The 13,700-nt window shown below is 35.5% G+C and overlaps 1 protein-coding gene across 5 annotated transcripts in view; it reads right to left on the bottom strand.

Annotated features, from left to right (window-relative positions):
• Positions 1–702: 702 nt before the first annotated feature.
• RNF180 (ring finger protein 180) overlaps positions 703–13,700 on the bottom strand; it is a 74,209-nt gene continuing 61,211 nt past the window's right edge. For 3 of the 5 annotated variants that reach the window (XM_085213587.1, XM_085213591.1, XM_085213589.1), the window contains one exon: positions 703–3,971. In XM_085213587.1, the coding sequence (XP_085069713.1) occupies positions 3,769–3,971 (203 nt within the window). In that variant the 3' untranslated portion in view covers positions 703–3,768. The remainder of the gene's footprint in view (positions 3,972–13,700) is intronic. The other 2 variants (XM_085213588.1, XM_085213590.1) reach the window with 1 other exon arrangement.

Below are 13,700 nucleotides of genomic sequence, written 5' to 3'. Positions count from 1 at the left end.
AGATTCACTTCCTAATTTCTAAGTACAACTCACAGTCATGAAGTGGTATGAGTTGCCAAGGACAAAAGATGCTGAATGCTGAATATACAGTCACAAAAGCAATGCTACACAAGAGACTCACTTGTTATAGTAGCTAAAATAGTTGCTTTTTCTTCCAAAGAGTCACATTATCAGGTTTACTTTTCTCAGAGAGTGACAAAATAAGTCCGAACTCTGCTTCATCGTCATCCTTCTCCATCAGTAACTGTGGTAATGCTGTTGGTGACATATGTATGTACTTCAGGTGTATCTGTAGAGTACTGATAAAGGCTAACCTTAGATCTCAGTTTTGTGGTCAGGTGCAGCTATTGCTTGGGAATTTTTAAAAAAAGTTGTGGGAGGAAAGCAAGATGACTGCACCTCCAGCATGTAGGAAATTTATAAACATACTCACTGCTAGGCTAGAAACATGTTACTGAGTGAGCACAAAGTCCCATTGCCAGTCAAAAAGCTAACTTCTCATCCTCATCTTGGGTTTATGCTGACTTCAACAGTTAATCAGTTTGGAATGATTGAAGCAGTACCAGGACTGAAACCTTACCCCAGGATAATTTCTGATAAAAGTCTGCTAATATGAAAAGAGGTAATCACAGAAACAAAATATTCAGCGGAACCCAGCTGTATCCCAAGAAGAAGAGACACGGTGACAAAAAAAAACACTGATAGAGAAAACTATTAAAATTTAATTCCACCAAGGAAAAGCTACCGAATGGCTGCAAAATATTACAAACAACTCAAATTTTATTCCAAACATTGTAATATCACTGCAGATAAGAAAGACAAGATTGAAGAGCAGGATCAACCTAACCAGAAAATTGCTTCCACAGATATCAACATCATTTTACAGACAGTCTTTGATGAAAACCAGATTCGAACCTTTTAATTTTCAGTGTATTTTTACAAAAGAATTTATCTCACAAAATCAATAAACTACAAAAAATTTACATTTTTTCTATGCCTACCAGTTCTTGTTCCCTATGGAGGATGTCTCAAAGTTGCAACAGTAATTTATAAAACTTAAAAAAAAAAATATTACCTGGATAGCAAACAATATGAAGTAAAATAGTACAGCTCGAGAGAGAGTTCACTGTTTAGAACTCAAAGAAAGATGCTGCTGCACTTTTGGGAATGCTACACTAAACTGTCCCTCCTACTAAATTGAGGAAAATGCAGCCACCCCTCAGTTACCAACTTTTGCTTGATGGGGTCAATATTAGATTGGATTTTTGTCTCTTCTTGTTGCCCTTTTCTGAAATAATTCATCACAACCTGCTACTAACAGTGATATAAGTAACTCTGTCTTATATAATTAGTTAGTATCTATACTAAGTTTTTTATGTCTCAATATATTTTGAAATACTTCCTTAAGGATATTGCTATAGCAGATATCCTGGTTATACTATTTTAATTTAAGTTATTACTGAAATTTCAGACTATGTCATTTAAATTAATTTTTTTTTTTTTTATTACATATCTCTTTACTTTAGTATTTTCTGAGATAAAAGGTAGAAGCATTTTTGTCTTAAAAGGTAGATTTGTCCCTCTCTTCATGGAGAGAGGAACATGAAGTTCATAACATTAGAGACAAATAAAAAATGGTTAGAATCTCAGTCCTGGAATAGAAAACTTCTAAAAATTACTGATAGCATTTGCATACAGACCTACACATATGCATGTAGCAAAACAGGAGCCTATGCCTAAAAACACCCCAAATTTTTAAAGATTTACCTGCATTTGTATAGAGAAGGAAATTTACCAAGTGCTTTCCTATAACCTTAAAGTTTTTAAAATTGTATGCCTACACCACCAGTAATAAAGCCAATCATTTTTAAGTAGAGATCATGTAACTAGGTATAATGCAATTACTGAAAATGTATTTCTGTCACGATCATAGCCACATATGATAGTTAATCTCAATTATTTTACCTTCTTAAGTTTGCATATATTAAATATGATGGCAATAGGCATTTATCTCAATCAGTGTGTTCAGACTTGTAATTTCTAATTCTACATACATATTCTCAAACATACAAATAAATTGTATGCCTGTAAGAAAATTAAATATAAGTAGCTGATTTACAGCTGTTTTTGAGATTAAGTTGAAGTTTCTGGTCCTGATCTCTTTATGACCAATAAGATACTGAGCATGATGGCCATGCTCAGCAAAGAAGCATAAGCACATGTTTAATGTTAAGCACACTGATAAAGCCTCTGGTTTCATTCCATAACATTTGGCAGATGGCATCTTCTGTTACACATTTCTCCTTGTTCTCGTTTAGAACAGGGGAGTATGCCACCTACTGAGAAAAACACAGGTCACCCACACAAATCCTGATACCACAGTTACAACACAAATGCTTTTTCAGATCAAACCACAGTGTTCCTTGTAGGATCATGCCCTTAGAAACAAGAACTTCCTTGTACCTTCCTGAAAAGTAAACCCTTCAACTACCTTGTATCATTATTCAGCATTTGATTTCCATAATAGTTTCAAATATTCTTTTTTCACTTTCAATTTTCAATTTATTTTCACTTTCATTTGAAAATACTGTGTAAAGTAGCAAGTACAGACTGATTGCTGATCTGTCTACAGTTTGGTACTGAAACTCAGCAACCTCCACATGGAATAGATATAAAGTGCTTTATAATTCTTTTACACGAAAGGTGCACATAAATGCTGTGTCATCCTACATGGTCTCCCTGGAGACACATGGTACTGGTGAGCCCCCACTTAAACAGTATCCTCAAATTGCTACGGTAATTTAATAGTGATTCAGTCATGTACAGACTGAATTACTACAGGAGAATGCTCCTGTTTCCATTATTCCTCCTTTATTTGCTGGAGTTAGTGTCTCACAGCATACAGCTGCAGGCATGCTGCCTGCCCCCATTAACTCTGTTGCTGGATGTGTATGCAGTCATCTGGATGTCTACTAAAGGTACAGCGCTACTCTGGGAATCTGCACAGAAAAGGTCCCTTCACTGTGCAGATCTTGAGCTGTTAGCTGATTCCTTATGATTGCCATTTGCTGAAAAGACAAACTTATCAAATGCTGCAGAGTGTCATTTTTCTTTTTGGTTTATAGGCTCTGATTTCAGGCACTGAGTTCAGTATATCCCCACAACAGAAAGCTGACAGGTCTATCAATTGTCAAAGCTTTCAGGAATTTGGATTATGCCAGTGAAATTACTCTGGTAAATATTTATATATTACATAGTGCAGTGCTTAAAATCTACTATCCCCAACAAATCTGATTATATATGGCAACTGCCTTTATTGTTTTTTATACACAAGCAATTGAAGCACCAATGAGTGAGATGACTTATTTACAAATTTTGTTAATATACCATCAACCCTAAGCATGACTGTATGGGTTATTTTTTATTGTAGCACACACTCTAACTCCGCTAAGAACAAACAGTAATATTTTGTAATACTACAGAGTAATTATTTTATACATTAGGAATAAAGTCCTGTTCCCATCCAAAACAAGGTAAAACGGCCACTGAAAGAAGAATTATCTGGAATTCACATTATATCTGGAACCAAACTCGAGTACTTGTTGTACATAGCAGAAGCATCAAAAAGCATAATAGCATGCTTGAAGCAGTCTGATGCAGTTTTGAATGATAAAAATGCAACATCGAACATTTCTCCTTCTTCAATTGTTTTCTATCACATTATTGTGGTTTACAGTTGCTGTTTTCCTTAGGTGTGATCTCTACAAACTAGAAAGGGAAGAAAAAATAGCAAAGAAAACAGAACACAATAAATCCTATTACCCAGTTGACTGAATAAATGTAGATTATCACCATGTCCATATCAAACCGCCATCCACGGCTATCATCTTCAAAGTCCATATAGTCCATTCTGTGAGCAGCATGTGGGAAATGTCTCCTTGTTACAGTATCTGACCGTCTTCGGAAACCTGCTGAAGATTACATCACAAGATAAAACATCTTTATAAAAGCAACTAGATTGACTATGACAAAAGTAAGTTAGTTCTTAGTTACTTAGAGAACAAAATGGAAGCATGAGAACTCACATCTCACTGATAGGTTTTCTCACTTTGTTGGACAAGAAGATCTCCACAGACTTGATTTTGAAAGATTTAAAACCTAGCTCTTCTGTTTCTAGCAAATAGTAGGTTTGATTACTCAGTGTTGGCACTCCCTAAAGATAACACTATATCTCATGAGATGGATGAGATATTTATCCAGATCCATGAAACTGTCTAAGTGTCTCTTGGTACCTTCTTCCCACTGAATTCCATTCAGTGACCTAGAAGTGAAATGCTCTAAACACTGTAACTCATCTCTTGAGTAATTTATCTCTGGATTCCTTAAATCTACTCATGTGAATTCTCCACTAATCTAGCCATATGCATATGTGTACACACACAGTTCAACAGGGCAAGCATATATGAATTCCTATTATGAGTTCAGAACACTCTCTTTAAAAAATTGTGCTTGCTTTAATACTATGTCTCTATCTGAGGAATATCAGAAAACTGTTTTTTTTTTTTTAATTACAGTTTGTAAAATACTCGTAGTACTTTAAAGTATATATATGCAGATGCAAGTGGAGTTTTTCAAGTTAAAATAAAAACCCTGTGTGAACACACAGAACTCAAAATACTTAACAAGTCTAGACACACACTCTCATACTTTTAAACTCTTCTGTTGTGAATCCAATTTGGTGGATCTACCTCTAAGGAATCCATACAAAGATCATCTAGCATGTCACCAGGAAAACAAATTCATAAGTAATAAAATTTTAAGTAAATGAATGACTTGATTTTATATTTTTAAATTGGAATAAATTTTCAACTCACGTATAGCTTTCTTTATAAACTACACTAATTTTGAAGTATTTATAATGACCCCTCTGGAAAGACAGAAATGAAGCCATTCTCAATGAAAAAGCAGGGGCAGAGCATACTCCATGCAGTCTCTCTTAATGACAATAAGCAGCAAATGACACAGAGAGGTGCAAAGAAACCTCTGTACCACAGTTACACAATAATCAAATCTGCAAATATCTGATGTGAGAAAAGTTGATTTTAACCCCCAAAATAAAAGGCTTGCTTTTGCACTGAAATGTAATTCGTGTGCTGTTGCTCTTGATTTCAGAAAGGTTACTCATGCCATACTTTCATCTATGTGAAACTGCAATCCTACTTTAAATTCTGTAAAGCTCTTAATATCAAAGATCTAAAGAAATCAAAGTTGTGTAAAAAAATGTATTTGATCATTTTAAGCTTTTTAAAAAAATACTTTTGAATATATTTTGGTCTTTTACTAGAAAAAAATCTGCAAGTAATGGTGGCCTATCCATTCTGCAGGTTACAGTAGTTTGTCCACAATGCCTATAACCATGACTTTTTTCTGAGGAAGGACTTTTCCATTTCTGATAATCTTTACTACTTACTGCCATCAAAACCCTCTATTTCTCTCCTCATTTTGGAGATGCATAATGAAATCTAAGCATCTGAATTAGAGATTTCTGAATATTTTATAGGCTCTGGGAGACCCCAAGAACATCCTCATTGCCATGCCAAACAAGCACTTCTTTCCACTTCTCCTGACTTCTCTTTTTAGTAAGATAAATACTACGTAAGCCTACTACATGTGTTTGTCAAGACAAACTGCAGAGGTCTCTTTCATGTCTGTTCATCTGCACTGGACACAATTTGTGGCAGAGGAAAGAGGGTGGGAGGTGAGCTGCAAAGGCGGAAGATCTGGCCCATCCATAAAGGACAAGGTGTCAAGGAAGCCTTCTAGACTTATATTCTGTTTCCAGGTTGTTCTCAGTCATTATAATGGGTCTCTGCAGAGCCATGCAAATTCTCCTCTAAGCAGATATAATGGCTCTTGGGAGTCTCAAGGTGAATAGGAAGACATAAAATCTGTCTCTCCTTCAGTGTGCACCACTGCCCAATGGCATTCATTAATTTTTTATCTGCTGTAGTGCTGTTTTCTAGTGCAGTTTAATCAGGACTACTTGAAGTTCCTGTCTTTAGTATTGGCTAATATATCTAATTGTTCACATGCCAGTAACTTTCGTTTAAATAACATCAGATCTAATTCAAGGTAATTGAGAAATCTATTTAAAAAAAAAAAAAATTCTAATAGAGAACTTTGCTGGAATTCACTAGTATACTTTTTCACTGGTAGATACTGACTGTTTCTTTGTATTCTTTTCCTAATTAATATTTTGTCCAGAACTTTTCAGCACAATTGTTTCCATGCATTCCAAATAAGACTATTGTTTCTTTCTGTTGTACTGTTGAACTGTTGTTCTGTTTCTGTTTTAGAGATATTTAATGATGGATCATTTTACTCCAGATAGAATACATAATCATTCAAGGATGCTTTGTACAGAAGAGTGACTGGCATGCTGAAAAGAGAAATTCTTTCTCTGGAGAGCCACTTATGGTTAGACATCACTATATCATCACATTTATTTATTTATTTATTTATGACCATTTGCATCAGTTTATTGTGTACAGACACTGCTTATACATCTCCATCTGTACACATCAGAATCCCTCCAGTATTTTATCTATCTTGTCTTGGAGACCACATACAAAATCTTCATTCTAGTCGAGGGAATGATAATATTTTATGATAAACTGAAAAGTTTTCAGTTACTCAGATTGGTCTAAGATTCACCTCACAGCTAAATATACTACCCTGATTGTAGAAAGAGAAAACAGTCCAGTGATGTATTTTTAAAGAGTTTGAAATTACAATACTGCAAAAACAAATGAACAAACAAACAAACAAACAAAAAAGCCTCAACAAATGCATGAGTTAAACACCAGCTAAAAGAGAAGAATGATAGACTTCTGTTATGCTTTAAATTATTTTAAGTTATGTTAACTTCAAGTTACATTAATTCAATATATGATCTTTGATTACTTAAAAATAGTATCAGTAATTCCTTAATTTAATCCTGAAAAATGTGAGTCTAAATGACTTTCTACCAAGAAGTAATTCACTTGAAAAATGCTAATTTGATTTCAAGCCTCTATTTTCCTTATCTATTTCTCTAACACATGTTAAACACTACTGACCAATCCTGACTTGCGTTATTAAAAAAAAAAAAAAATTTGAAAATGACAAGTATTATCACTAATACTATATCATTCACTTCACCTTTTACACATGAATTTTAGTGTCTGGGAACATCTACTCAGGGGAATTATGTACACAAGTAGCTGCATTAGTTTTGAATTGGCATTCCTCACCTTCTACAGGATTTAGATAAACATTATTCTTGATTTGTATGTCTGCAATTAACCTTCAGGAAAACACACTGATTTTATCATGGATTAGATGTTGTAATGCAATCATTCTACATTCAAGAACATCTGTATCAGTACAGGATATTAACTACTCTGTATTGTTCTTGCTATAGAAAGCCACAGAGAAACAACTGTTGATGCAGTGAAGATACGTATCAACCAGGAACCGGTTAGTGTATAACACATGTAATCCCTGTGGCTTCGCTGAAAATGGGTAAAGCTATTGAAGGTTGACAGCTGGTCATATGGATTGCATTTTAAATCCATTATTAAAATAGTGTCTTTTTTTACCACCTATACACTGATTGAGCTTCAGCTGAAAACTTCAATATTAAAACCACTCTGTAAACTGAATTCTTGAACTTAGCAGGGGCTAACAAAGAACAATAAATGTTTCTTTGACCTGAAACATATTATGAAATAAATGTCAGTACAGTACAGAAACAGGATCAAATTTAGAAACCCTGTATGATCATGCCAAAGTTTCCTTCAGGCACTATGATCCATACTGTGACTACTGTCTTCAGTAAGTTGTGCCATGGAAAATACCATCAAATGTCTATGTCTCCAGCGAGAGCTGACATAAACTGTCTCTACATCTGTTTCTAGCCATCTGCAGACAAAAACTCAGAACTGTGAAGCTGCTTAAAAACAGTACAGCAACACTTAAGAGGGGTTTGAATTATGAAACAGAACAGCTGAGAGAGCTCCAAATCATTTCCAATGTATTTGCTCCATTTTTAAAAAGCGAACTCAATCTTATTTGATCAGTACATTTCCTAAATAATTTCTACAAATACATGTATTTGTTAAAATGTACACCTTAACTTTTTTGTGCCTGTGTTGTTATACTCTAAAAAGGAACTTCCAATCAAATCACATGCAGATACATACACAGTGCCAGAAGAGTCTAGAAGGCTGCTAGTGGAAGCCAGTCACTGGATAACAAAAGCAACATTATGTGCAAATCACACTTCTGTAATCAAGAAATCGAGCAAACAAAGGATTAGCACCAGAACATGAATGGGCATATCTGGGCAAGAATGGGCATTCTTGCTGAAGTTTTTGTGGCATCAGATTGAGGTATTAGCTCAGTACTCCAAGTAAGGCTACCAACAATTTAAAATATTCTCTCAGTTTTATAAACTGACAGAACTCATTTTGCTATTACTGAAGAAGAAAAGATAATAAAAAGGCACAATTTTAGAGTAAATTGTGCCTGATTAATATGCAGGCTACAACAACCATTTACACTGTAAATGCTCATATAAGATTAAATTACCTAAGAACAATTGTTTCAGATATATAGACATAATTATGACCCAATCTCGTGTTGTTGATATGAACAGCAGCAAACAAATCTACCAAAAGACTAACAAAAAAGGCAAGTATGGATTGGCACAGCATTCTTGCAGCAATGAGCACTTTATGGACTCGGTGTTTTGGAAGCTATGCTCAGAACAATGCGTAAAAACATCATTGATGGGACATCCTTTCCTGAGATATGATTATGCATGCTTTTAAACTAGATTTTACATTAAGCCCACTTACCACACATTTTGTCCCTTTGTGGAGTAATCTTGGAGCAAATAGATTGACTTCAGTTGGGGTAGAATTAAACCAGAAGATGAGCTCCAAGAGCTCAAATAAGCACTGGTGATGTACTCCAACCAACCACTAGTGGGCATTCAGCCAATGAGATCAGAAGAAAGTTATTAATCTCTTTCCTAAAATGCAAATGGGGGGTAGACATGTGGTTTTGTGTGTGTTGATTTTCCCTATCCATTATGGATGATTTAATTGCTAATTAACAGCTAAAATTTTTCCTAAAACACCATTAATAATTTTACCTCTTGTATATGTCCTGTAAAACCTTTTCCAAATGAAAAAGTTGTATTTTCTCTCTCTATGGAAAAACTTCCATAATTCAGACCTTCCTTTCTATATTATACCTCACTCTGTTTTATCCTTTGAGAGAATTGGATTCAAAATTATAGCAAAATTGGAGATGTGGGTTCACCACAAATCTTGCCAACAAACTGAAGCTTTCCATTTTGTAATGAGCCTAATAATGCCTGTTTACTTTCAGACTATGCATTGAATATTTTCAGAAAACTACCCATGATGTTAACAGGTCTCTTTTGATAAGAGGTAATTACCTAATTTACAGCTCAGAACATTGCGTCACTTCTATGAGTAGCTGCTCCACTGCTTGAATGTACTCCTACTGAAAATTGATCTTATTTGCAGTCTGAGCTTCTCATTTTACCATGCTTGTCACATGCCAGTGTGAAGAGGAAGCACTGTGCTCTTGGTGACTTCCATAAAGCTATAGTGCTGCCCCGATATCTTCCCCAAACCCTCCCTTCTCCAAACAAAGCAAACCCATTTCCCTCAGACTGTCCTCACAGGGTAGGCACTCCAGCATTATTAGCAGTTGCTGTCCCTTTGCTAAACCTGCTCCAATTTAACAACTTCTTCATGGTACTTGCAGTATTCCAGATGTAGTCTGCTGAATAACAGGTGATAATGACTTCCCTCGTCTACTGGCCATGCTCCTGTTCCTGCAGCCCAGAGTACAGCTGGGGCACAGTGTGCTACGGCATGCAGCCAGCTCAGTTTCCTCCACACCAAGATGCCCAGGTTCTTTCCAGAGGACTGCTCCCCAGTCAGCACTCAATCTATCACACTGCTAGGGGCTCCCCTCTCTCAGGTAAAAAACAACACACTTGAACCTGCTGAATTTCAAGAGGTTCCTTTCAGTTTGCTCCAACCTGTCCACATGACTCTGTCTGAATGGCAGACCGATCCTTCAGTTTACAGTCATGCGCAGACCTGATATAAGAGTACTGTGTTGCCTCCTTCAAGTTTCTGATAAAGAAAATACTTTCATATTACTATCATCAGTGAACTGAATAATTTAGTATCATGCTGTACCCTTTTTGCAAATTACTGATGAATGTTCTGAACTACGCAAACTGCTGTGGGACTCCAACAAACCAGTACAGCTTGCTATACTCATTTCCAGTATCTTGCCAGTGTATTAGCCCATCTTTCCTCGGTCTGCTTTCCTTTCTATGAGCCCTGCTTGAAAGAAGACTTCATTTCATGAAACATTTCCTTCACTGTTTCCCAAATGAAATTTTCCAGTATTTGTCTTGGATTTCTTACATACATACCAGCCTTCTCAGATGTGTACATCATGCTCTTTCATGTTCTGGTTGTATTTACAGCGTAATATTTAATGATTAAAATGAGCCATGAGTTTTAAGTTATTTCCAACAAAGATAAGAGCATTTGTTGCTAGATGTTTAGGAGAAGATGGCAGTCACACTGTGAATGCCTGCAAGGATTTTCCACTGAATCCCAAGCTCCAAGTCAGTTTCAAACCTTTCACCACACTCAATAAAGCATCCAGTTCCTTCCTCAAACAACAGCCACGTATCCCCATCACAAGCCTTTCTCAAATTCTTAATTTTAGCTTTTCCTGCTTTTCCTGAAAAGCTCAAACCTCCCTACCCTGCCTGCCTCAGATACTTCAGATCTGCACACTCATTGTCTTAGATGTCAAAATCTCATTCTTTTCTGTAAAGTCATCAAATTCCAAACTCCTCTTGCCCAAGGATGCACATGAGGATGCTTAGCTTTCATATGCTAAAAATTCTGCCATCTGTTTCGCAGCCTTTCTCACCTCAAAGCCCAACCATCTTCCCTAAAATGACCCTCATCCTACTTCTACCTTCCTTCACATTCCCTCTGCACACTTCTGTGGTCTTGCCCTTCTGACTTCATCTCCAGGCTCTCACCAGCTGCCAGCACCCCGTATCCACATATGACTAAAATTATACGATGGCCTGAACATTTTTCCATTCCCCCCAGAAAATCCTAGTCCTAATAACATTAGCAGTTGGTCTTTAAAACAACTGCATATAATCCCTATCTGAGAATTTTTATATTCACTGTTATGTCTGTCTTACTGGCTGTAGTGCTTCTATGGAGCTTTTGGTTTAAATGCTGAAATCTGCGATAAATTTACACAGAGGTAATTTGTTTATAAGCAATTATTTGCAAATCCATAAAGGCTGATTCACTGAACTCACTGTGCATGTGATGCGGAGTCCCTCTGTACACAAAAAAATCAGCATCACGTAAGCAACATAGCATGCAACACACAGTAATTGGCTTTCAACATGTCCAACACCTTGTCTACCAAGAATCTAGAAAAGCAACTGATGACTGAGAATTTGAAAAGCCACGGACTGAAGCCTTTCGCAGGTAACACAAGATTTGGTGTTCCTTATGCAAAGGAACACTCCTTTTTATAAGGCAGAGCAGTTAGGAACCCACCGTTCTTCACTGTTACATTACATTTTTGTTTTGTGACTTTCTTAAGGCATTTAAGGTAAGAAAAAGAATATCATGTACAGAAAAAAACTGTGCAGAAATCCAAAATTTGATAATGACATACATTTCATCTGTTGAAGCAGGAAGTCTAAAAAAATGGTAGCCCTACAGTTAGACATATAATACTCCTTGCTGATCAATTATCAGTATTAACTTATTGGCACTACTACCTAGAAATAATATGTACTCTTGTGAAACCTTATGAACTCTCCAAGCAACTGGGATGGCAATATATGCAAGTAAAACAGAAGTCACTTAAAATGAAAACAAACAAAAATAATTTATAGAAGTTCTTGTACTTGCCTTGCTTTATTCCATATTGCTCAGCCTTTCAAAATATATTTTTTTCAAAATTAGAAATGATAATCTTTTTAGCTCTTTTTTTTTTTTTTTTTTTTTTTTTTTTTTTTTTTTTAGCTATCTACATTAACTTGATATATGCAATCTAAATAAACCTAGGCTCTAAGCTCCTATGTCACATATTTGTTCACAAAAGCCCTGCCTGAATTAACATATCTTCTGATCTTTTACTCTTAATAACTTCAACTAACACCTCTCACTTCTTCCAGACAGAAAGGAAGAAACTGCTCATTTGGAGTATTTTTCTTCTTTGAAATATCATAAATATAGTTTAAACAAAAATTACAAATATTTACACCTGAGAAAAAAAAGATATGACAATTTTACTCTGCCTAAGAGAAAGAGAGGAGATATTTTTTCCATTAAAATAACACCCACTGGAATTCAGTGGAGATTATTTACCATTCAAGTTTTTTTTACAGCTACTATTCCTACCATTAGTTTGAGTTCAAAGACATAAATGTAGTGCCTCTGTCAGAAATCAACAACAATCTTCTGAATCTTAATAACCAAATAAAAATGCATGAAGCAAGTTACCTTTTGCTATCTTATAGATGAATAATTCAGCTCTTACCAATTAGAACACAAAACAGAAAGCCAGCTGGTATATCTCATCAAAGAATCACGTTATTGAGATTTAAAACAAGACAAAGCTTTTAAAATGAAGAAATCCACAAAGCCACATTACATGCAAGGAAACACATTTTTACATGAGGAGTTATGCACATCTAAGATTTTGCTAATTCTTTAAATCTATTTACTAATTTCTATTTACCGATTTCCTGAAAAATACTCAAAGGCTACTCATCTAGTCCCTCTAATAAATTCAGATCAAAGCTAGAACAACTTGTGTCTTCTGTCATGGACTGTTTATTTCCCTTCAAGTAAATGAGTCAACAAGCACAAAGCTTATGGGAGGACACAGTGAGCTTAGAAAATGTTGTCTGCCTGTTCAGATATCTATGATTATTCCGTAATTACTGATTCACAAATACAAGCTAATTGGTGAGTCTAAGAACTGGGATGAATACAAAAATGGAGTGACTAATCTCATGCTTCACAGTACAAATGTTGTTAGAATGTGGGAATTGTGAAGAAATTTTGATAGGCAGTTTGTAAGCAGATTTTTAAAAAATCACTAAGTGCATTATTTGCTGCTTTGTTCCTTTCCCCTAAACTACCACACACTAAGTACAAAACAGGCAGAACACCACATGACAGTTTTTAAAAATGATTTACATCAAAACCTACCCTCCTAATTTAAAATCTCTGTATTCAAAAATTAAATTAAGAGTGATATAATAAAAATAATATGCAGTAATTGAAAAGCATGTTCTCCTTTTTCACCAGAGATCTCTGAACTGAAAAATTGGCTTCTTTAATGCTGTTGCCCTTCACCATCCCAGTTCTCCTGACTGCAATCCATATGGCCTTGTTGATGAACGCAAAATATGCACTATCCTAGTGAGAGCATGTCACAGATCACAGCACATCACTCTAAGTTTTCAACACGCATATTTATGACACATATTACAGTTACTGTAATTCTCATTTATTTCCCCTTTTGTTAGCATTTTCACGTAGATG

The sequence above is a fragment of the Meleagris gallopavo genome, chromosome Z, assembly GCF_905368555.1.
Source record: "Meleagris gallopavo chromosome Z, MGAL_WU_HG_1.1, whole genome shotgun sequence".
Taxonomy (NCBI): Eukaryota; Metazoa; Chordata; class Aves; order Galliformes; family Phasianidae; genus Meleagris; species Meleagris gallopavo.
This window is presented reverse-complemented; position numbering and strand designations above follow the sequence as displayed.